At 43.3% G+C, this 24,298-nt stretch overlaps 1 protein-coding gene across 2 annotated transcripts in view; it reads right to left on the bottom strand.

Moving 5' to 3' along the window:
- MAD1L1 (mitotic arrest deficient 1 like 1) overlaps positions 1 to 24,298 on the bottom strand; it is a 915,026-nt gene that overhangs the window by 444,546 nt on the left and 446,182 nt on the right. For both annotated transcript variants that reach the window (XM_040356690.1, XM_040356691.1), the window contains one exon: positions 8,754 to 8,842. In XM_040356690.1, coding sequence (XP_040212624.1) covers positions 8,754 to 8,842 — 89 coding nt within the window. The remainder of the gene's footprint in view (positions 1 to 8,753; positions 8,843 to 24,298) is intronic.

Genomic DNA, 24,298 nt, shown 5'->3' with positions numbered 1-24,298 from the left:
TGTCTTTTTTCAACCTGACTAGAACTATAAATGATATGTTATTATTTTTCTCTTAAAGAGGAGCCTTTAAAAAAAATACAAAAATCAATACAGTTAATTTTCTTTTATGTTTTCCATCTTCATTAAAAACCCATTCGCACCAGGGTATTTCTTAATGCGCGTTACTTTTATTACTGATCTGCAGTGCCATTTATTGTTAACCCAAAAGCTAAAAATCTAGAAAGTTTACAGCCAACTCATATTCTCCTTTATTTAGCAATTGCTCAAATGTCATTCTACCACAACTTTCTTTTATTGGATATATTTTTTTACAGTTTTTTCAATTCATTCAGAATCCATGAGATTGTTACTCAAAGTTTTTGCAGAATCAATAGGGTTAACTGCAAATACTCTAATACAACAGACATGTTTGTATGTATTCCTTCAGAGGCTTGCTACAGGCACTAACTCAATCAGACTGTCACTGAGCAGATTTTGGTGACCTTAATTTGATATAATGGGAGAAGATTGTGGTTCCTCCAAACAGAGACACACTGCTACTTACCAATGTGTTCACCCAGTGGCTCAAATGTCTGTAATGTATCAGATATCTGTCAATAGCAACTGCAATTCCATACGGATGACAATAAAAATAAAGTTACCCACTCACACACATTTTAGAAAGATTGTTTAAAGTTATAAAGTTTTGTGCTTGGAATTGATATTTTTATATTGTTTAAGGTCATTTGGTCTTAAATTGGACTTCAGACAGCACAATCGTTTTCGCATGCGATAAGGGTATCATGTTACTCATTTGTATACATTGATGGAGTGCCGCTATCACCGAGTGAATCGACCCCATCCTGAATTTGTGTACCTTGACAAAACAATTGAGGGCCTTGAGGTCCAGGATTGGACAGACCCCTTCCTTCTTGAGGAGCACAGATTGGAGTAAAACCCCTGAAACCGTTCCTGTGAGGGAACTGGCACAATCACTCCCCTGACCAGAAGATCCTGGACAGCCCCCGCCAGAGCCAGGTGGCATACCGGAGGAAGCTGGAGGTTGGAAGAAAAGAACCCGTTTGGTGGACAAGAGAGAAATTCTTTCTTGTACCCTGAGGAAACTACGTCGCAAACCCAACGGTCGGAAAGAAGAGACCTCCACCGAGCCGTGAATTCGCGAAGTCGGCCACCCACCTGAGACATGGGCAGGGGCATCATGCGGAAGCAGGTTTGTCCGCAGGCTTGTTAGGCTTGCGGTACCAGGCACGCCTCCGCCCCGCAGCGGGGCCTCAGCGTCTTGCAGATTTTTACCCGCCGTGCTGGGCGCACAAAAAAAACCGCTTGGGGGTAGCAAAGGAGGGCCCTTGCTTACGGCGAGGCTCCTTGCCCTTCCCAGACTGTGGAAGCAGGGTGCTCTTACCACCCGTGGCATCCTTAATGATGTCATCCAGGGATGACCCAAAAAGCCGCTCACCATTAAAGGGTAAATCCACCAAGGCCTTTTTTGAGGATTGGTCAGCAGACCAGCATTTCAGCCACACAAGGTGGCGCAATACCACCGCATAGGCGGAGGCCCTGGAAAGCAAGGGGAGCGTATCCAGAACCGACTCGCAGACGAACATCAGACCCTGCACTGAGGAAAGTGTTGTTAACACTTAAAGTGCTTTTTTTCTGCCTAAACTCTCCTGAAGGAAGCGGATATAACCCTAAGGTCAAAGGCTGCTCTGTCCGTCCATGAACAGAAGAGAAATTGGCATCTGTCAAAAGCGACTCGTCAACACCCACAGCAGGACATCGCAGGAGGGCAACATGCAAGTTACCATCTGAAACTCCCCTGGATCCAGTGTGTACGCAGGTGTTTGAATGTTGGAGAGGGTCCCCTGGTATTGCTAGGAGAGACTGCTATGTTCCCAATATCTTAAAAGTAATGTTAATGCTCGTTATTAAAAATACAGACTTAAAAAGGCCATTGTTTAGGATACATACAGAGTTTAAATCTACTTAAAACATATTTACCTTAGCTAGAAAGTAGGGATGCAACGGATCAAAAAACTCACGGATCGGATCGATCCTCGGATCAGGAGTCACGGATCAGCAAAAAAAAAAAAAAAAAAAAGACAATTTCACAGTTCTTCTCAACACAAAACGGAGCTTATGTGCTTAAATACAGTGTTTGGAAATCCGACGGACTGTTTATTGCTAATGTGACAGAACACCTCTGATTTTCACATTGAAACAGTCCGTCAGATTTACAAATACTGTATTTAAGCATATAAGCTCTGTTTTGTGTTGAAATAACTGCATCTCGCAATACTTATATGTGCAGCCAAGTGGAAGTCGCAGCCCCATGTACGAAAGTGGTGTCACCAGTTCCCTACTGTGACCTGAACTATCCCAATCATCAGATCCCTTTAGTGTCATTGATCGGCGGGCTGAGTGTCTAGTGAAAATCCCCCCTACGTGCTCAGTCCATACAGATCCCCCCGATCGCCTCCTCTCTCTTCTCTGGCAAGCAGCAGGACGCCCGGTGCCGCGGCGGCAGCGGCTCCCCGTGTGGATTTCTCAAGGTGCAGCATGGAGCTCATCGCTGGGCTGTTAGGAGTCAATGACATATTGAGCTCAAGTGCCCACAAACTTCCGAGGAGCAGCCTGCATCCCCCGCGCCGGGTGGACCTCGATGGCCGCCGCTTCGATAGCTAGGCCGAAGCCGCGGCCTTTCCTATGGACCCGGGAGGCCCGTGGATCGCTGTGTGTCCCGACCCGAAGGTGCTGATCCGTACGGATCAGTTGCACCCCTAGTGACAATACTTGAAGTGTTCCCACTGTCATATGGCATTCTTGTGCCACAGTGCCTACACACCGTCACGGTTTTATCCACTAACCTCTTTCCTTCATCATTATATTTGACAGGGAAGCCAAAATGCTCCCATACAGGGGATTTAAATGACGCGGGGCATTCAAGCTCCTCCGTTCGCCATGACCACGCTGTGTGTGGACTGAACATGCGCAAATTATTATTATTATTTTTAGAAAACAATCCTCGGATCACGTGTGTGCGGTTCGGTTCGGATCACGGATCAATGACGATCCTTTGCACCCCTACTAGAAAGGTATGCACAGTAAAGTAAATATATATATTATGCTCATGGCTTGTGAAAGGAAACCAGAGCATCCACCAGAAAGCCACAGCAAACATTTAAGAGCATGCAACCCCCAGGTAAAAAGCATTCCCGGTGGAGACAGAACACAGGACTACAGCACTGTAAGGCCCCTTTCAGACGGACGGATAGAATGGTGCTTTTAGCTGCGGATTTTACCGCAGCTAGAAGCACACAATGCTTTCCTATGACATCATTCACACACTACGGTTACCTGCGATGTTTTTCCCCGCGGTTTTGTGCGGATAGAAAAAATAGAACTGGATGCGTCCAGCTGCGAAATCCCGCAGCTATCGGCACATAACTGCAGTGCACTGTGTGAGCTGAGTTTGGTATGAATCTTGAGGAACTCCACGCCAAATTTCAACTAAAAATTTGGCATGGGTCCCCCCCTACAGGAGCATACCAGGCCCTTGGGTCTGCTATGGATTTTAAGGAAACACCCCCTGCGCCGAAAAACCGGCGTGGGGTTCCCCCAAAATCCATACCAGACCCGTATCCGAGCAGCAGCCCGGCCGGTCAGGAAAGCGGTGGGGACGGGCGAGCGCCCCCCCTCCTTAACCGTGCCAGGCCGCATGCCCTCAACATGGAGGGGTTGGTGCTTTGGGATGCCCTGTGCCCCCCCACCCCAAAGCACCTGTCCCCATGTTGATGAGGACAGGGCCTCTTCCCGACAACCCTGGCCGTTGGTTGTCGGGGTCTGCGGGAGGGGAGCTTATCGGAATCCGGGAGCCCCCTTTAATAAAGGGGGGCCCCTAGATGCCGGCCCCCCACCCTAGGTGAATGAGTATGGGGTACATCGTACCCCTACCCATTCACCTGGCGGAAAAAAAAATATGTAAAAAAAAACACAACACAGGGTTATTAAATTTATTAGTCAGCTCCGGGGGCCCCCTCTCTTCTTTAGCTCTTTTACGAGGGGGGGTTGCTTCTTCGATGTCTTCTGGGGGGGGTGTGCAGGTCTTCACCGCCGTCTGGTTCTCTTCCGCCGGGGGGGGCAGCTTTGTTCTTTAGCTCTTTTACAGCGGCCCCCTCCCGGTCTTCTTATTCGACGTCTTCGGCGGGGGTGCCCGGGCTTCTGTCGGCTTCTGCCGCCGCCTTCTTCTCCGATGTTGACACGTCGCTTCCTCCCGCTGCAATGCCATGTGCGGCGGCTCGCACCGATTTATATAGGCCTCTTATGACGTCACAGTCCCACCATGCTCCGGGCGCTGCGTTACACTGAGTCCCGGAGTGAACGGGCTGTGTTGGCTGGTCGGCTAGAGAATTTTTACACGCAATTTTAAATCTACTCAAATGTGAGTGTGTTTTTAATTTTCATATTTTATTAAATTTATTATTGGATTAAGCTATGTGCGCCCTTCTTTCCTTTCCTCTTGTTTGGGTGTGATCAACATCGTCCTGAGCTGCAGAGGATCTGAGAGATTTGGGGTGAAGACATCCTTGCCAGACAAACCTTGAGGCTGGGTTCATAGCCACAGGCTCACATAAGATCTCTAATTGGGATCTTCTCATCTGGTAAGAAGCTGATAATCACTGGTGGAAGATCCTCTTTGCTATCTGGTCACCTTTTGTGGTGTTTTTTACACCATTTGTTTCCTCCAGAGGAGCAGCACATCTTGAGAGAGACGATCACTCTTTGAATCACTTTTCATTTATTTTTGTCACAGAGACTCAATTTTTATTTGACTAATTTTTCATTGAATTTCACTAAGATTGGGTTCTACATTCTCTTTGGAGACCTTCTTCATCTTTGATTGTCCACTCAGTGGTCAACACTCATAATATTTGTGCAGCTTGTTTTTTCTTATTTATGTTCATTTTGTGTGTATCTCACATTTTAAGTTGCAGCATTAGTATTTGCTTGGAATCATTATGACAGCACAGTATTTCCATTTCTTTCTATAAATATACATATATTTCACATTTTTCTAGTGCATGTTAATCATAATACTTGAACCAAATATCTTGTTCATGTAATCTCAAAAAGTGTAATCTATTTCTGTATATTTCCTGCTTTCATTTAAACCTTACCCGAGTATCCAACCAGCAAGGTATGTCCACAGGCAATTCTTCTAATATGACAACACTCACTCATTTCAGCTGTACTGTTGTCACCCTTTCCCATGCAATTATGATTTGGACTAAAAAACAGTTGTGTCAAAGCACAGTGAGGTGGCACATTCCATTATAGCAACTGCAGTAAAACTTTGATTGGTACTGCTAGAGTGTGTACATGTTCATATTAATGTTAGAGACAATTTTCTTTATCAAAATATGGTCTAATTCAGGGGTAGGCAACCTCAGCCCTCCAGCTGTGGTGAAACTACAAATCCCATCATGCATCTGTCTCTAGGTGTCATTCTTGTGATTGTCAGTGTCTTGCAATTATTATACAGGATTTATATAGCGCCAACAGTTTGCGCAACGCGTTACATCAGGGAAGACAGTACAATGTCTCATGGGACTTGTAGTTTCAAAACAGCTGGAGGTCCGAGGTTGCCTACCCCTGGTCTAATCAAACCCATGATGCTAATGTGTCAAGCAGGTGCTGATCGAGGACAAAAAAATACTGATCCGAGTCTCTTTTGGAGCTTGTACACTGAACCTATGCCAGACTGCTAAGAACGGAGTGTGTCCAGGTTTATGCATTGCAGAGAAGAACAACTGGAGATGACCAACTACTGCAGAGAGAAAAAGCCAAAAAAAAACTTAAAGCATAAACTGCCATGATGGAAAAAGGATATGTGCAGTAGTAACCAAGCCAATAACAGGTGTTATAAATACAGATTTTGCATCACTGATTACTCAGCAACGGCGTGAATGTAAAAGGCCCTTTTATCATTACCCTCTATGTCTCTTCAGCAATGATCTTACCTTATATGCAACAGATTAACTTAAAGCGGGGGTTCACCCTAAAAAAAAAAAAATTCTTTATCTACCATCCCATCCAGCATACTAGCGTCAGCTATAGGGTGTTTTTTGTTTTTTTTTGTTGCTGCTGTATTTACCGTTTAATCGTCCAGTTTCTTTTCAGACTCCGGCGGGGAAATAGGCGTTCCTATGAAGAGGGGAACATGATTGACGTCCGGCTATGGCGCGTCACGCATTCCGAAAATAGCCGAAATAGGACTCGGATATATACGGCGCCTGCGCAGTCAGCTCCTAGTCTGTGCGCAGGCGCGGTATAGCGCCGTGAAGAGCCGAGTCCTACTCCGGCTATTTTCAGAACGCGTGACGCGCCATAGCCGGACGTCAATCATGTTCCCCTCTTCATAGGAACGCCTACTCCCCGCGGGAGTCTGAAACGAAACTGAAGGATTAAACGGTAAATACAGCGAAAAAAAAAACAACATACTATAGCTGACGCTAGTATGCTGTACGGCAGGGGTGGGGAACCTGCGGCCCGCGGGCCGCTTGCGGCCCGCGAAATCATTTAATCCGGCCCCCCATGCGATTGTAAAACACCGCCGCCGATTGTCACTATGGAGCGGAGTAAATGTATTGCTAAACACACTGACAATGAATGGATGATCATGGCGATCATTCATTCATTGTCCGTGTGTTTAGCAATACATTTACTCCGCTCCTGCGGCCCGTCCCTGTTAGCCGGCGCCAGCCTCCAACCAATAGCATTAACTCCGCTCCTGCGGCCCGCCCCTGTTAGCCGGCGCCAGCCTCCAGCCATTGCACTGCAGCTAAGATGCTTCCCTAGGTTTACAGCCCCGCCCGGCGGCGTGACATGCTGGCTGGGATGGCACTGATGGGAGGAGCATAGAGAGGACGAGCCAGCGCCACCGACGAGGAACCATTTCCAGCAGCAAGTAAGGCAGCCAGACAGCATCATGAAATACAGCGAATTTTTTTAATATGCAGCATAGCGGCGGGGGAAGGGGGGGTAAATGTCCTGCACAGTGCACAGAACATTAATACATAAGTTACCATGACCAGTGCAGGACATTTACCCCCCCACCCACATTCTGCATATTAAAAAGATCATATTTACATTTAATAATGATGAATATGATCTTTTTAATATGCAGCATGTCGTGGGGGGGGGGTAAATGTCCTTCACTGGTCATGGTAACTTATGTATTAATGTTCTGTGCACTGTGCAGGACATTTACCCCCCCTCCCCCCGCCGCTATGCTGCATATTAAAAAAATCACAGACAGTCATCAAAGTTAATAATCCTCAGACTGCATCATTCTGTATGCAGTCTGAAGATTATTAACGGTGATGACTGTCTGTGATTTTTTTAATATTCAGCATGGCGGCGGGGGGAGGGGGTAAATGTCCTACCTACACAGTTGCACTGGTCATAGTAACTCATGTATTAATGTCCTGCACTGTGAGTTACCATGACCAGTGCAGGACATTTACCCCCATCCCCCATGCTGCATATTAAAAAAAAATCACAATGTCATTAGGGGAAGTTCTTATCTTTATTCAGCAGTTCTGAGTCCTGACAATCTAATCTCCCCACGTCCTCTTCTATACAGATACCCTGGCTGAGTAATGTAATTGCTGAGAACCTCTGCACAAGGATTACTCCGCCTGAGCCCGAAAACCATCAAATAGTCCCTGCAGAGTAATCCTTGTGCTGCTGATCCCGGCAATTACATTACTCACTGTATCTGTATAGAAGAGGACATTGAGGCTCAGATTAAATTGTCCGAACTGCTGTATAAGGATAAGAACTTTCCCCTACCAACTTTAACTACTAGTGTTCCTCCACCAGCTAAGCCACAGTACAGTTTGAATCATGTGTCCGGGTAGAAGGCGGAAGGAGACCCGGACACATGATTCAAACCCCGTACTGTCCGGGTCAATCCCGTACAGGTGGCAACCCTAGGTAAATGTCCTGCACTGGTCAATGGTCATGGTAACTCATGTATTAATGTCCTGCACAGTGCAGGGTGCTATGTAATGTAAAGGGGTCCAGTGATGCAGGGTGCTGTGTAATGTAAAGGGGTCCAGTGATGCAGGGTGCTGTGTAATGTAAAGGGATCCAGTGATGCAGGGTGCTGTGTAATGTAAAGGGGTCCAGAGGTGCAGGGTGCTGTGTAATGTAAAGGGGTCCAGTGATGCAGGGTGCTGTGTAGTGTAAAGGGTCCAGTGATGCAGGGTGCTGTGTAATGTAAAGGGGTCCAGAGGTGCAGGGTGCTGTGTAATGTAAAGGGGTCCAGTGATGCAGGGTGCTGTGTAATGTAAAGGGGTCCAGAGGTGCAAGGTGCTGTGTAATGTAAAGGGGTCCAGTGATGCAGGGTGCTGTGTAATGTAGAGGGGTCCAGTGATGCAGGGGGGGGGGACACGTTTAATCCCCGCTATAACAGGCTAATTTTTAAGTTGATCATTTTGTACGGCCCCCGAATGATGTTACAAAAATCCAAATGGCCCTCGGCAGAAAAAAGGTTCCCCACCCCTGCTGTACGGGATGGTTCATAGATGTTTTTTAGGGTGAACCTCCGCTTTAAAGATAGATTATCACTTGTGCTGTTCTATATTACAGATCCATTTAGTGTAATGCATAATCTACAAACAATATACAAACAATATACAATTAATCATACTTAAATTAGGCTGCACAAAGTAATTTTTTTTTTAAAATACCTTAGAGAGTTGATAGTCTCATTGTTGATGGAGAGGCTCTGGTCTGATGTACCCATCTGAGACTTCAAGAGTTTCACTTCTGATGTTAGCTGATTAAAAAAAATATATATATATAATATAAATATAATGCCATTATAAATAGCTTCTTGTGTTCTATAAAACAATATGGCAGAGATGGACAACTTTTTTTTTATATGGGGGGGGCTTCAAGTGTGGCTCCCGACATCACCAAGGGGCTGCACCTAAAATTGGACAAATATCCATTGCCAGGGGCAGCACACACAAAATAGGATATAGTCAAGGACTATGATCATGACACAAGAGATTGCCAGAGAATATAGGAGGTGGTCAGAGATTGCAGACATAATATGATGGCTTAAATAGGAAAGAAAAAAATTAAAGTTACTGTAGCTGCTGCCGTTTAATAAAAATGACACTTACCTGCCCAGCAATCCAGCGCTGTCCTCACACGTCTTCGGGTCCACTGCACCAGCATGCATACTAAGAGGAAGCCAGCTCTGACTCCTTGTGGCTTCATAGCTGGCTTCCTGCTGAGCGGTGAATGGTCCTGCAGACTTCTGTGACCTGAGACATGACCCAGGAGGCTTCATGCAAAGAGGAGGGGGGAAAAACTTATGTTGAGGTCACCTAGGCAATCCTAGCGGAGGTGGGAGTGGATACCTATCAAAACTAGGTACCCACTCGCCAAAAACAAATGTTGTGCCAAATGTGGCAAAGGAAGACAGAGAAAAATCCACTTTAGGCCAAAGTTTTACTTTAAACAAGCTACTGCTACAGTAACAGTAATAACTGCACTGCATTTCTTATTCAAGCTCATAACTACACATATTGTAAAATATATATTTATTTTTGGGTGTGGTTTCAAAATAAAGAGGACTACATTTTCAACAGCTCTTTATTTTTCTTTTGTTATTTTTTTTATCTGTGCAATAATCTTTTTAGATTGAAAACATAGCTTAACGTAGGCACAATTATGTAATTAAATACAAAGAATTACCGCTTAAATTAAGATCCTGTGACATGCAATATTGATGTCAGAGCAGTTACTATGGTATATGACACAATATTTATACTGAAAAAAGTGCATATACTGCAGTGCAAGCCACTATAAGCAGAAGACTTGTTATGGCACAATGTGGACGGGTAGACACTAACAGGGGAACAACCACCATTTGCACAGACTGTATGACCACTAAAGTGCCTTCAGGGGATAAGGTTTTTTTTTTTTTTTTTTTTTTTTTTATGGGCTGGGTTGGCTTCTGTTATGCCCTCTGCCTGCCACATAGGATGCAGACATTTCTCATTACTAGAGCAGGTGAAAAAATTGAAATAATTCTTTATGATGGCCTAATAGTTTCCTTTAATTAAACACAAAACACTCTCACACACATGGTCCCTAACTTAGTCCCCCACTGGGCACCAGCTATGATATACAACACTGAATAGTGGACCATTCAGTCTCTCAAGGTCCAACAACAGTGCAGGTAATCACTACTACCAATTAGTAACACAACATAAAGCAATACTACACCATGCCTAGCCAAGACACACATGGCAGAAGGCAAAACAGAAGGCAAAACAGTAGCTATGAGACACAACCACTAATAATGACAAAAGATAGAAGGTAGGACCCTTGCTTTAAAAACATGGTATGGCAGCCAGACCGTTAGCCCCGACACATGATGTGGAAGACACACCTGCTATTATACACTGATATGATCAGGATATAAAATTGAATCTTTAAACAGATCTACGAATAAAGAACAAAACAAAATAAAAAAAAAACACTTCTGAAAGTTCCCATCTCCGGTTTTCACTGTAGTGAAATTATATATATATATATATATATATATTTTTTTTTAATATATTAATCTTTTTGGGTATGGCTTTATAGCTTGGGAGTCAGGACTCAAAGGCCACTTGAAATTTGTAATTTCCTGCCCTGTAAAGTGATTAACCTCACATTCTGTTCACTAGATTCAGAGTGCATATAACAGCATCAAATAATAGAGCCATGAAGTGGTTTGCATTTCTCTTTAGAACAGGACTTTGTTAGCTGACAATATTAAAGTGGAGTTCCACTCAAAAAGTGGAACTTGCGCTTTAAGTACTTGTGACCCCCTGACATGACACATTTGTCATGCAATTTTTTTTTTTTTTTTTGGGAGGGGGGTCTACCTAGTTTTCACAGGTACCCAGCTCCCACTTCCTCTCCTGGCGCCAAGCCAAAGTTCACCCAGCTCCTCTCCTTTACTCCCTGGAATCTTCTGGGACACATCACATGTCCCAGGAGATTGCCCAGCCATTCATGATACACGCAGCGCAGCTCGCACAGTGCACACCCAGTTGTGAAGCCACAGCCGGGCGCCCACATTGTAATGCTGGCACCACAGAGAGGAGGGGAGAGAAGCAAGGTTTTGGGTGGCCACATCGCTGGCCCAGAGTGTCTGTTTATTAAAAGTCAGCTGCTACACTTTTTGTAGGAGCTGACTTTTAAATGGGTGGAATGCCGCTTTTAGAACTCTCAGTAGCAGAAAGATGCCATGTGCCATCAAATTATTTGACACGGTAGCAACCTCTGAGCTCCTGACAGTCAAGCTAAAGAGTCAAATTTAGACAAAATTAGCCAACACTATACATAGCCTGACTTTTTTTTTTTTTTCTTTATTGATTAAGACCAAATTCTAATTCTATTATTTGCCCAATTGTTTGTGTGGGTTTTGCTTTAACCTAGTGAACTTCTGCATGTTCAAGTGTTCTTTTTCAATGACAAATTATCGTTCTATCTAGAAGTGTCACAGACAGCCACAATTAAAGGAAGCCTGGATCTGTTTTCACTTCAGAGGAGAGCAATCATAGAAGTGCCACAACCCATGTCTGTATGTGTCTTCCAATTAGATGCAATTCCTATGCCTTAGACATCCTGGATCCTGTGGAAATAAGCCCACTATACCTCTCTGCAGTGAAATTAATCAAGGCTTCAACTTTAATCTTTTAAACAAATGATAGAGAGAAAAGTCTGGGCTGTCAATTCACCCCAAGCTAAGGAATACCCATCTCAATTATTGCTCAAGGGTCCTCAACTTTAGAATCATATTCAATTTGAATTTATGAGAATTTCCCCCTTGAGCTTTTTAACACCATGCAAAGCATCAAGTAGCTTGACAATACCTATTTGTATGCTAAATCTTTTTGACTTGTGAATAAAAGTAGGGGGGGTTGTATATTAAAAACAAGCAGGTGTGTGTACTACCACCACAATAGGTCACACCAGCCTCTAATATAAAACGCTTAGCATTTTGCTCTGGAACAGCAGATGGCTTTTATCTAAAATACAGAAGCCGTGGCTTCATTGCTTTAAAATATCCTTAATTAAATGTCAGAATGTGCTGTTAATGACACATTAAGTGTTTTATACTGTACTTATTGTTACAGGGGAGAATAGAGAAAATTACTTTATCTGACCTTGTGGTCATTTTTCTCAGCATTTTCACAAATGCCACTCATTTTATTCTTGCATATGTTATGGATGTTGTCAAACATACTCGAGATAGACTGTAGCATAGCTAATAAATTAAAGATGTTCTTGTAACAATGGAACAGGACTGGTATTGAGGACCATTTACTGACAGACATTTATACCCCTTTCACATTGAGGCGTGGAGCCGCGGTGACGGTATAGCCGTGCTATTTGTAGCGCCGCTATACAGTGATATTCGGGCGCTAGCGGTGAGATTTTAACCCCCGCTAGCGTTGCGGGCGGTATTACCGCGGTTTCCCATTGATTTCAATGGGAAACCGCGGTATAGGAGCGGTGAACACACCGCTCCTATACCGCAGTAAAGATGCGGCTAGCAGGACTTTTGGAGCGCTCCTGCTAGCGCACCGCTTCAGTGTGAAAGCCTTCAGGCTTTCACATTGAACACTACAGGGCATGATTTTTCATGCGGTATAGCAGCACTATTTTTAGCGCTGTACCGCATGAAAAACGCCTCAATGTGAAAGGGGCCTTAAGGAAAAATAAGCACATAAAAAGTTAGAAGTAAATAAAATTATGTGCTAAAAGACATGAGATGATTACATCCAATTGTGCTGATAATAGACAAAATCAAATCAGTAAACCATAGTGTGTAAAACCAGATTGCTAGTTGATTGATTGTTTTTGGTTGCTTTTGTACACAAAACAAATTGTCTGCCATAAAAGAAATACATTTGCAGACACCCCAATCTAACCAATCTCAATAGTTCAATGTAACATATTCAATCCCAAAGATTTGATCACAGGGCGTTGGAAATCCTAAAATGCAATATTGGAGCTGGAATGTGCAGGGTATTATTTATACACAACACATAGGGATGTGCTTCCAACACCAGAGAAGGGGGTGAATACTCTTACCCCAAGTCGTGGATGCACACCCCAGCGAAGGTGGGTCAAACGGGCAGAAACGATCCACACGGGCACACACTCCGGCTGGAAATCAGATGTGTACACAAGGTGATCAAAAAAACGATAAAAAGTAAGCGGGGTGTATAGAGCTGAGCAGTCACTCACTTTTTTTATTGATTTATTTTGTGATGACCGTGTGTACACATCTGATGTGATGTTTGTACAATTTTATACTTTTCTTATTTAAATACATTTTTTTAACCTGGGATTGTGGAGGCCTTCTTTTTTATTTTCCTATGATCCATGCTGCTCTTTGGAGACAAAGAGAACCACCTTACCAGGAACCTCATCATCACAGCTCAAATCTCTGTGTCATTGTTGGCCCTTTGGATGCACGTGTAGACGTACACCAATCCTTCTATAGGAGTGCCAGCCGGAGTGTGCGCCCTTGTGGATCATTTCTGCCTGTTTGACCCACAGCCGCTGGTGTGTGCATCCATGACTTGGGTTGAGAGTAGGTTGTCCCAATACCACTTTTTTAGGACTGAGTACAAGTACCAATACTTTTTTTCATGTACTCGCCGATACCGATTCTTTTTTAAAATGTGTCCCCAATGGCCTACCTGTGTAGGCAAAGAGAAAGCCCCCCCGACACCGCCGTCTGGTTGATCAGCGCGCGGGGAACATAACCGCTTTAATTTCAATAGCTGTGTGTTCCCCGCCACGCGTCGTCATATATAGCCCCTCTCCATTGTCCGGGCACTTTGATAGACAGATCGCCCGTCCAATCCTGGGACTGGTGATCTGTCCATCAAAGTGCCCGGACAAGGGGGAGGGGCTATATATGACGATGCGTGGCGAGGAACACACAGCTATTAAAATGAAAGCTGGTATGTTCCCGACGCAATGATCAACCAGACGGTGGCAGCAGCTCTCCTCTCTCTTCCCCGTTGACATTCTATTTTACTTACCCAAGGACTGCTCTGCTCTACGCCTCCTCTCAGCCGCTCGTCACTCACAAAAAAGTATCGGGCAAAGCATTTGCGTGAGTACAAGTACTCGCGCAAATGCTCGGTATTGGGACAACCCTAGTTAAGAGTATTCACCCCCCTTCCCTGGTGTTGGATGCACATCCCCGGGTGCTGTGTATAAATAATTCCCTGCACATTCCAGCTCCAACATTGTATTTTAGGATTTCCAATGCCCTGTGATCAAATCTATGGGATTGAATTTGTTACATTGAACTATTTCAGGGACTCATGAATGGTTAGTTTGGTTACCTCGCTCCACAGTAGGTTGGATGTGCAAACCATTCCATATACCTTTTATGTTTGGATATATATATATATATATATATATATATATATATATATATATATATACACACACACACACACATATACACACACACATATATATATTACACACACAGTATTGTCAGTGTGCATTGGTATAAATTGTTCATTCATTTATTTCACCAATTAATATTATATATTGAACACTCACTTCATGATACCTATTCAGGGTTCCTACGCACTTTGTAGCGCTGCATGTTTTCTGTTTTTTTTACAACCAAAACCAAATGTATTTTATTGAGATTTTATGTAATGGACCGATACAGATTGGCACATACTTGTGAAGGGGAAGGAAAATTATAAATGGTTTTTATTTTTACAAATACATATCTTTAAAGTGTGGTGTGCCTTTGTATTCAGCCCCCTATACTCTGATACCCTTAACTAAACTCTAGTGCACAGGTGTCAAACACAAGGCCTGCGGGCCGAATCCGGCCCTCCAGGCCCATTTCATGTGGCCCTTCACACCTCTCCTGCAGATGCAAGAGAGCTCCAGCCCTCCTCCAGACCCTTATTTTCTGCATTCAAGCAATGCATCCACTTTCTTCCCAGCAGCAGCATAAGGAAAGGTGGGTGCATTGTGATGTAAGGGAGGGTGGGGGACTCAACTTCTGATGGTGAGGTGGTTCTTGACATCCAATATATGGGGAGGGGATGTGCTGGACATCTAATCTTACAGATACAACCGGCCATTTTGAGGGCAATCATAATGCTGATGTGGCCCACAATGGAATGGAGTTTGACACCCCTGCTCTAGTGGAACCCACTGTCTTCAGAAGTCACCCAATTAGTAAATAGAGTCCACATGTGTGTAATTTAATCTCAGTATAAATACAACTGTTCTGTGGGAGAGTGGCAAGAAGAAAGCTGTTGTTGAAAGAACGCTATAAGAATTCCCCGTTGCAGCTTTGACTTGAGAAGTCATGTGGGGGGCACAACAAATATGTGGAAGAAGGTGCTCTGGTCAGGGGAGACCAAATTTGAACTGTATGGCCTAAAAGCAAAACGGTATGTTTGGCGGAAAACCAACACCACATCAATAAACTAATGTCACTGTAAACACACCATCCCCACCGTGAAACATGGTGATGGCAGCATCATGTTGTGGGGGGGTGTAATGGCGCTTGCAAATAATATCAAAACTAAATAATAATAACAATTACTGATGATGAAAAACACGTGCAATCCAATACGGATTTCTTTAAATAGTAAATCCACTACTTCCTATTAGTCTAAATGTGTTCCACTCCAAATTACATCAAAGAACCGCCCAACTTCAATAATAATAATGTGGAGGGTGATAGGAGTGAAATAATAATAAAAAATTACCTATATAGGTAAACAAACATGCCAATAAAAGCAGTGTTGATGAGGTGAACCAAATATAATAAACCTAAAAATTCAGATAATACTTGGCAAATAATTTCTTCATAAACTAAATAAAAATATGTGATGATTAATTGTGAAGAAAAAAATCCATAAAGTGATCCATTCACTAAAAGTGCATTGTGCAATAATATGTGCAATACATAATAATAAATAGAGGTACAATAAAGAATTTATTATTATGTATTGCACATATTATTGCAATACATAAGCCCCCGCCGGCGGGGGGGCTGTGGGTGCACCGTTTGCTCCCCCCCAAGAAAAAAAAATCCAACCAGCTGCCACTGTCAGTGACTCAGTTATTTAAACTTGCAATGGCTAGGCAACCAGAATTTCAATGTGCAATAAAGTATTCACAGGCAGTGAAAAACAAAAACCCATGAACATTATGTCTGAGTGTTGACCTCACATATGCTGCTACTCTACAAACAGACCTATGAATGGCCTATGGCGAACACTGCCTTCAGTACACAACCTCCTACCACTTAGAAGGGAGAACACATATAATTAAGTTTCAAGTGAGCAACAATTTTGTCTCAGTTCTGAGACATCATCACATTTTGCTGCTACTCCACATGGTCTTTGCGTGCAAAGTTATTGATGAACTTCCCAAAATGCTTTATATTGTTTCAAAAGTGTTAGAATTAACAGGGTCTTGGAGGAAAATAATTTGAAGAGCCAAAGAAAAATTCCCGAAAATAATTTTCAGTAAAACCTGCAAATAAATACACAGCAAAATATGTTTAAATTCTCTCACATCAATTCCATTGCACAACCTTCTTCAGGCAGAGAGGAGCCAAGGTGCACACCAATACTGCAGTGCTTTTCAACAGCACTGTTTATTCAGACACTGATAAGATTATCATAACGAAAAATGTTTCCTTCAATTTTCTGATTAGGCTTCTTATCGGTGGCTCGGCTCAGTCTATCAAAGGCAGCTGGGAGGAGAGAAGAGCCGGCCTATTCATACCAGGAGAGAACGGGGAAATGAAAGGTACGCTGTCTGTAGGCTGCCTCAGCACATGCATTTATTATTCCCACTCTGGCTCTGTTTAGATCTACAGAGACATGGATGGCAGGAGGATACAGGGAATGAGTGCAGCTCCAAAAATGTCATCAGAAGCACCATGTAACAGAGCATTTTACAGGGAAACAGAAACGATTTTCATTACCGTCAACAGTATGGTAACAAGCTGGACATTTACATAGTTCTCCATAGCTTACACTAGGTTGATACACTACACGTCTCGGGAAAAAAAAAAAAAAAAAACTGGCACAACAGCAATATGGGAACTGCCATTAATGATTAATTTTTAAAGATAATCTGCTATTTTTGTTTCACTGCTTAGTGAACCACGGACCCAGCTGAAGTATGAAGCCAGTAATATAAGTCTTATGACCTGTATATATGTTTCAGGTCAGTAACTCACTAAATAGTGGAGAAAAAATGAGGATGACAGCCCTGGAGCTTGCATCTTTACAATAAAGTCATCAGTTGCAGCTCTTGTATGTGTTTCCTGGTGGGTTGCCATTTAAAATGAATCTGCAAAAATAAATAGAATATTACAATTTTATATAAGCAAGACTAAAACTCCATATGCACTATTAGATTTTCTTCAGATTTACCAAAAGCATATAGTGCAAGGGCCTGCCTGATTACATACAAATTGAAACTCTAAAGGTTTGACCTCATATTATTTGGTTTTAGTAAATCTGCAGAAAATCGAATAGTGTGTATGGGATCTAAGAGTACTGTTCGAAAGTATTACTACGGGCAAAACAGGTCATCAAAAAATTGAAGGAAAGAATGTGTCTGGAGCAAAATGGTATTTCTGTGGTTATCGCTGCACCACATCTGACCAAACTGTGCAATGATTGTCACTCAGGCATTGCACTTAGCCAGGAGATGCTAATGCCACGTACACACGATCCGAATATTGTACGAAAATGTCTGAGGAAGAATCGTCCGATAATCGGATCGTTAGTACAGGGCTTCCGTGAGCCGATCATGACAGTTCATCCAATATTATTTTATCGGACATGCACGAAAATGTTCCTCGTACGATAACAGATCGTACAATTTTCGTTTGGTCAGTACAGTTGTCGTCTGAAAATACAACACAAATACATTACAACACATGACATCACTTCCGATTCTGCAGAGGCGCATTGCCGGCGGTATTAACCTTTTTTAGCCGCTAGCGGGGGTTAAAACCGCACCGATAGCGGCCGAATAACACCGCAACTCCGACGCTATAGCGCCGCTACACTGTCAGCGCACTCCACGTCCCAGTGTGAAAGGGGCCTAAAGGATACTTCAATAAATTGTACACTGTGAACATCAATCAAACTTATTTTCACATATGATTACAACACTGACTACCATTAAAAAATTAAATAAAACCAGCAAGGTAATGTTAAGCATCAACTGTATAAAAGCTGATCTATAGGGTTTTATTTTTGATCTATAGTTTTATTTTTTATCAGGCAAGTTTGCATTTTAATTCTATCATAGGTAAAGGAAAAAAGCTGCACATTATTCTACAGTAACTGAGAACTTTATTCATTTGTGTAGTTCTGCTTTGTTGCCAAGAACTCATTAGCTCAAATTAGATGAAAAGTTCTAGCTGCTTTCGAACCTAACAGCTGAAACACTGTAACAAGAGTCTGGTCGGTGCCAAGATCTCTTAACGTTCAGTTAATGTTTCCTGTATTGTTCCTTGGATTAAAGAATGCTTGCCCCCTACTGGATGATATTTTTCTTTAATTCTACTGCGCATAATGAGTTTGAGTACAAGATGATTAATACATGAGAGATAGCATCAGGAGTCCTTATTAAATTCCGCAAAGCCCCACTGGAAGTCAATGAACATTTCCCAGAGTTTATGGGAAGTGTGAAGTTAGTGTGTCATGCTCGTTTTATGTAATCATTTATCAAGCACTTAAAATGAGTATGTGGCGCTGCAAAAACAAATAGATTTTTAAATGAAAATCTTATTTAAAAGAAATGTAGTAATGGCACGTGGTAGAGTGATGGCTGTTGGTGGGCTGGAGTTTACCAGTTACTGTACAATTAGCAAATAACATTTTTGTACTCACTGCACAATTATTTTTGTCTGAGTATACCGAGAGACACAGCTGCATTAATTAGACATATGGTTTTATAGAGCCATCCACAGCAGGAGGAGGCTGGGTGCACAAAAAAGCAATCTGGGGGGAAAGCACCACCCAATAGCCGGACCCCCAAGCTTGAACCTAAATCAAAACATGACGGTAAGTAAAAGTAGACATCCGTCAAAGATTCTTAGATCCATTTCATACTGGGGCGGTGGGGGCATCGGCAATAACGCGCCACTATTTTGAGCGGCGCCTTACCACCATTTTTGCCCTCAGGCTTTCACACTGCAGGGGAGGCGTTTTTCGGGTGCTTTACAGGCGCTATTTTTAGCCCAAAAGTGCCTGGAAAAAAAAAACAGTGTGAAAGGGGTCTTAAAAGTATAACTACAACACCTGTCAGGTTATTGCTGTCTGTGCCCCTGTTGAGAATCAGTGAAAGTAAAAGAAAATAGCACATTTTGGCTTTTCCACAGAACAGGGATAAATGGGGAAAATGGTTCTGAAAACCATGGTAACAAACCACGGGAATCTTTAGTTTAGATGGCTTTTCTCTCATTTCCAGTTTTTGCTACGGGGCAGGATGTGAAGGAAAATCTCCCCAATGTATCTTACAGGGGTTATAACCCTTCCTTACTCAATTTACAATGGAAATAACAGTTTTGCCTTGAGTTCTACTTTAACAACCAGCTCACACAGATATACTGCGGCAGGTTGGCAGTGCTGTGTGAATTGCTGTACCCTTACGGCGGCTCTTGCTCCTGGTGCACGAGCGTGCCCGCAGGTCGGACAAACTCGATGTGCCCCAGCAAAAAGTGATCGCCTAGTACAAACAAGTGGATCCCCCTTCTGACAGGAGACAAGACAGATTTACTGTTCCCAGTGATTGGGAACAGTGATCCCTGTCATGTCCCTGGCAGCTCACCCCCCCCCCGACAGTTAGAACACACTAAACCCCTTGATTGCCCCCCTAGCGTTAACCCTTTCCCTGCCAGTGTAATTTTTACATTGATTAGTGCATTTTTATAGCACTGATTGATGTAAAGTCACTGGCCCCCTAAAAGTGTAAGTGGGGTCAGATGTGTCTACCGCAAAGTCACAGTCCTGCTAAACAATAAAAATATATAAAAGTCCCCAAAACTATCCCATAGTTTGTAAACACAATATATTTTGCGCAAACCAATCAATATATGCCTTTTGCAAACGTTTTTTACCAACAACATGCAAAAGAATATATATAGGCCTAAACTGATGAATACATATGTTTTTTATATATATTTTTGGGGGATATGCTTATAGCAAAAAGCAAAAAAAAAAGTTTTTCTTAAATTGTCGCTCTTTGTTTTATAATGCAAAAAAAATAAAAACTGCAGAGGTGATCAACTACCACCAAAAGAAAACAAATTCTAGGAATAAAAGGATGCCAATTGTGTTTGGGTACAGCATGGTACAACCGCACAATTGTTAAAGTGATACAGTGCCGGATCCCAAGAAATGGCCTGGTCAATAAGGGGGGAAATCATTCTGGGGCTCAAGTGGTTAACACATGGCTGGGTTGAAAGACATCACCAAGCACACTATAGTCAAAGCTATAGGACAATCTTTTTATTGTGGCATTCAAGCCCCTTATAACATTTTACCATGAGATCTGTATAACAAGATGAGACAAATCAACCATGTAGCAACATTCTTATTGCCCTGACATGCTGACAAATATGGAAAAGGGTTAAATGGGTTCAGAGAACTGCTTGCACATTTTTGGAGGTCAGTATAAGGAAAGAAAAGCTATGCAGTAGTAACCTGAATTAATGTGCACATCCTGGTTTAGTCCATTACTGAGGAAAACCTTTAAAAATAAGCAGCTGTATGTAAACTATGAATTGTTTAAGAAAAAAGCTGAAAAGCTTACTAGAGGGAAGAATGACTATAGATTTATCCAAGGACATCACTAGTACTGGGCATCGAGGACATCTGTCCCACTATCTATTTTCTGGTGCCCTGAATCCTGAAGCCACAACCACCCACCCACTGCAACAGCATGCAACCCTCCCCACTGTGCTGCTTATCAGGGTAACACAGAGTTGAGGAAAGCTACCTCTAGGCAACTCCTTGGCTCTGATATGTCACATGACACAAGTCAAGAGGGAAAATGTGATGAATCTTGATTGTAGAAAGGAAGCAATGTGCTGGGAGGGGGCACCTCGGGGGACAAAGATCTGTGCTGGGAGGGGGCACCGCGGGGGACAAAGATCTGTGCTGGGAGGGGGCACCTCGGGGGACAAAGATCTGTGCTGGGAGGGGGCACCGCGGGGGACAAAGATCTGTGCTGGGAGGGGGCACCGCGGGGGACAAAGATCTGTGCTGGGAGGGGGCACCTCGGGGGACAAAGATCTGTGCTGGGAGGGGGCACCTCGGGGGACAAAGATCTGTGCTGGGAGGGGGCACTGCTGGGGACAAAGATCTGTGCTGGGAGGGGGCGCCACGGGGGACAAAGATCTGTGCTGGGAGGGGGCACCTTGGGGGACAAAGATCTGTGCTGGGAGGGGGCACCGCAGGGGACAAAGATCTGTGCTGGGAGGGGGCACCGCAGGGGACAAAGATCTGTGCTGGGAGGGGGCACCGCAGGGGACAAAGATCTGTGCTGGGAGGGGGCACCGCAGGGGACAAAGATCTGTGCTGGGAGGGGGCACCGCAGGGGACAAAGATCTGTGCTGGGAGGGGGCACCGCGGGGGACAAAAATCTGTGCTGGGAGTGAAAATGAAGATTTGTGCTTGAGCAGTGGGGGGTGATTGTACTAAGAGGAGTGGGTAATTTTTGTTTATAGAATTTTGCAGAGGGAATTGTGCTTATAGGGATGAGCTTGCAGATAATTATTAAAATTATTTGGAGTGGAATTTTTGCAGAGAGTTAGTTGGAATTATGTATTTCCCTGACCCCTGCATCCTATGTACTTCTTACCCCTGAGAGCCATGCATTACATGCCCGTGACGTTGGCATTCTGTGTGACATACACTGCTTACCCCTGTACACAGTATTACACACACTTTACCCCAGTACTCTGTGAATGACACTCTATATGGTACAGTACATAGCATGCTGCTGACCAGTTCATTGTTTTAACAGTTGCTGGTTGCTAAGCAGTCACTCTTTAAAATTGTTATTTTTTTTGTAAGGTAGGCACAGACTTTTTGTATACACACAAAAACCTATGCAATAGATTTTTTTTTTCTTTTTTACCGATTGTGCCAAGGTTCATCTCCAGATAGCTAAGCCATACACGGTGCAAAATGATTTCCTGCAACCAGGAGAACACAGTGATTATTGCTAGGGGCTACACCAGCCACTAGTGCTAATCACATGTAAAATATGGCAGGCTGGTTGTACCCAGGTTGATCGGTCAACTAGGTGCATTCATATTGCCAACACACAGTTCAAACCTCGGCCGGTTCCTGCTTGAAACAGTTGAGATTTGAACCGTCTGTGGCCAGCATTACACTGATCCGGCTACAACAAAATCAGATCGTATTAGCTGCTATGGATAGGTTTATCCTTAACATTCTTGTATGCCTTGAGAAACGCAGCAGTGTATGCAAGTGTATATGGTCATGAAGATACAGGCTACATATAATTACATTTGAATTGCAGAATTTCTAATTATGAGGATGACTTGGGTTAGTCTGGGTTTCTCCCCTTTATATACAATCATACACTTGTGCTCAAATCTGTTTCCTCCAGTGACATCCTATCACCTCGTACACTGAAGAAAAAAAAAATAGGAATTTCTGAGAAGTATCAAGAGGGTTGTCCTTATCCAGTGATGTGTAAAACTTACAGTAAATCAAAGCCAAGCTCCCCAAAGCATGACAACAAATATCACAATAAAAGCACACAAATGACAGGATTGACAGCATTTAAAATGACTAGCACCTGGAGCAGACAATGCTGAATAAAGAAGTATCAACTTAGCATTTGTCTGGCTGGTGGCCTGTCAATAAACAAGCTGTGGAGCTTCGCTCTAATAACTGCTCTTTGAACATGCATTACTCTGCAGTAACCCAATGCATGTCACAAGTCTTTGTGGATGGCAGAAAGGATGCTGATTATAAACTGCTCTGTGAAATGGATATAGAGGAATCATCTATTATTGTGCCACATACATGAGAGAAACTAGAAGTTGCCGAGGGGCAAGTCATTTATCACCAACATGGCTACACTATCTATACGTGGACCTGGATATAAATAGCATGAGTGCTGACAAAGGTGGGGAGGGCAAGTGACCAGAAGCAAAGGAAAAAAATAAAAGCTTCATGGCCACACATGGATTAAAAAAATGGAGAGAATATGGATCATTCCCATTCACACATAATGGTGTATGCTGGGTGAAAAGGGCAATATCTTGGCAGCTCTGGAACATATTTAAGTACTCGGAGGAGGGACAGGCCCTCAGGGGAGCTCATTAGAGACCTTGGGCGGGCCCTGTCGGCCTGACTGTACCCGACTCACCGAGCGGCCTTCGCTGCCCATATGCTGCATCGGAGGAGACGCTTGTCCATGTTCGCAGATTCCCCCCCTCCCCTCCCCTCTGATCTTTCTTCCTGCTCCCTCTCAAAAAAGAGACGGGAGGCGGACCCATGGGACCATGGTGATCTGCCGCGCAGCTTGCGCGGTTTATAGTTAAGCGACTGATTACTCACATGGCGGCGTGAGACCGAAATGGATATGCTGACTACTGAATTATATTGGGTGCGGCGGACGCCCACCCCTGTATGTATTGTACTTTCTGTATTCTTTACCCATGCGGTTATGATTATTTTGACTGTATTGCTGCTGTGGTTCATGTGGACCGGTTGCCTGTTCTGAATAAATAAATAATTTTGAAAAAAAAAAAAAGGGCAATATCAAATTCACTTTAAGAGGTACTCTATTCAGAATAATAATAGCCTAATACACGTAAACGTCTTCATGGACCTTTCCCTATGGTGATCAACACTCGTACATAAAGAAAATGGGAAGAAGATCTGAAGCATCCCATCTCCTTTGCCAATTGGGATCAAATCAGGGATACAGCTGCTTAGTCTTCACTATGTGTAGTTCATAAATAAAATAATTATAAGATTGTAATGTTTTGATATAAAAACTTCAGAAGTGTTATATACATACAATCCAACGGTGTCAGAACTTTGTTGGAGATGTGGCCAAGAGAAGGGAACTTTGCACCATACCTTCTGGCAGTTCTCCCAGCCCTTGATACAGCTACTCCCAGCCCAATTGACACAGCTAC

The sequence above is a fragment of the Rana temporaria genome, chromosome 6, assembly GCF_905171775.1.
Source record: "Rana temporaria chromosome 6, aRanTem1.1, whole genome shotgun sequence".
In the NCBI taxonomy this organism is placed as follows: Eukaryota; Metazoa; Chordata; class Amphibia; order Anura; family Ranidae; genus Rana; species Rana temporaria.
The sequence above is the reverse complement of the archived record's forward strand: the minus strand, read 5'-3'. Positions and strand labels throughout refer to the sequence as shown.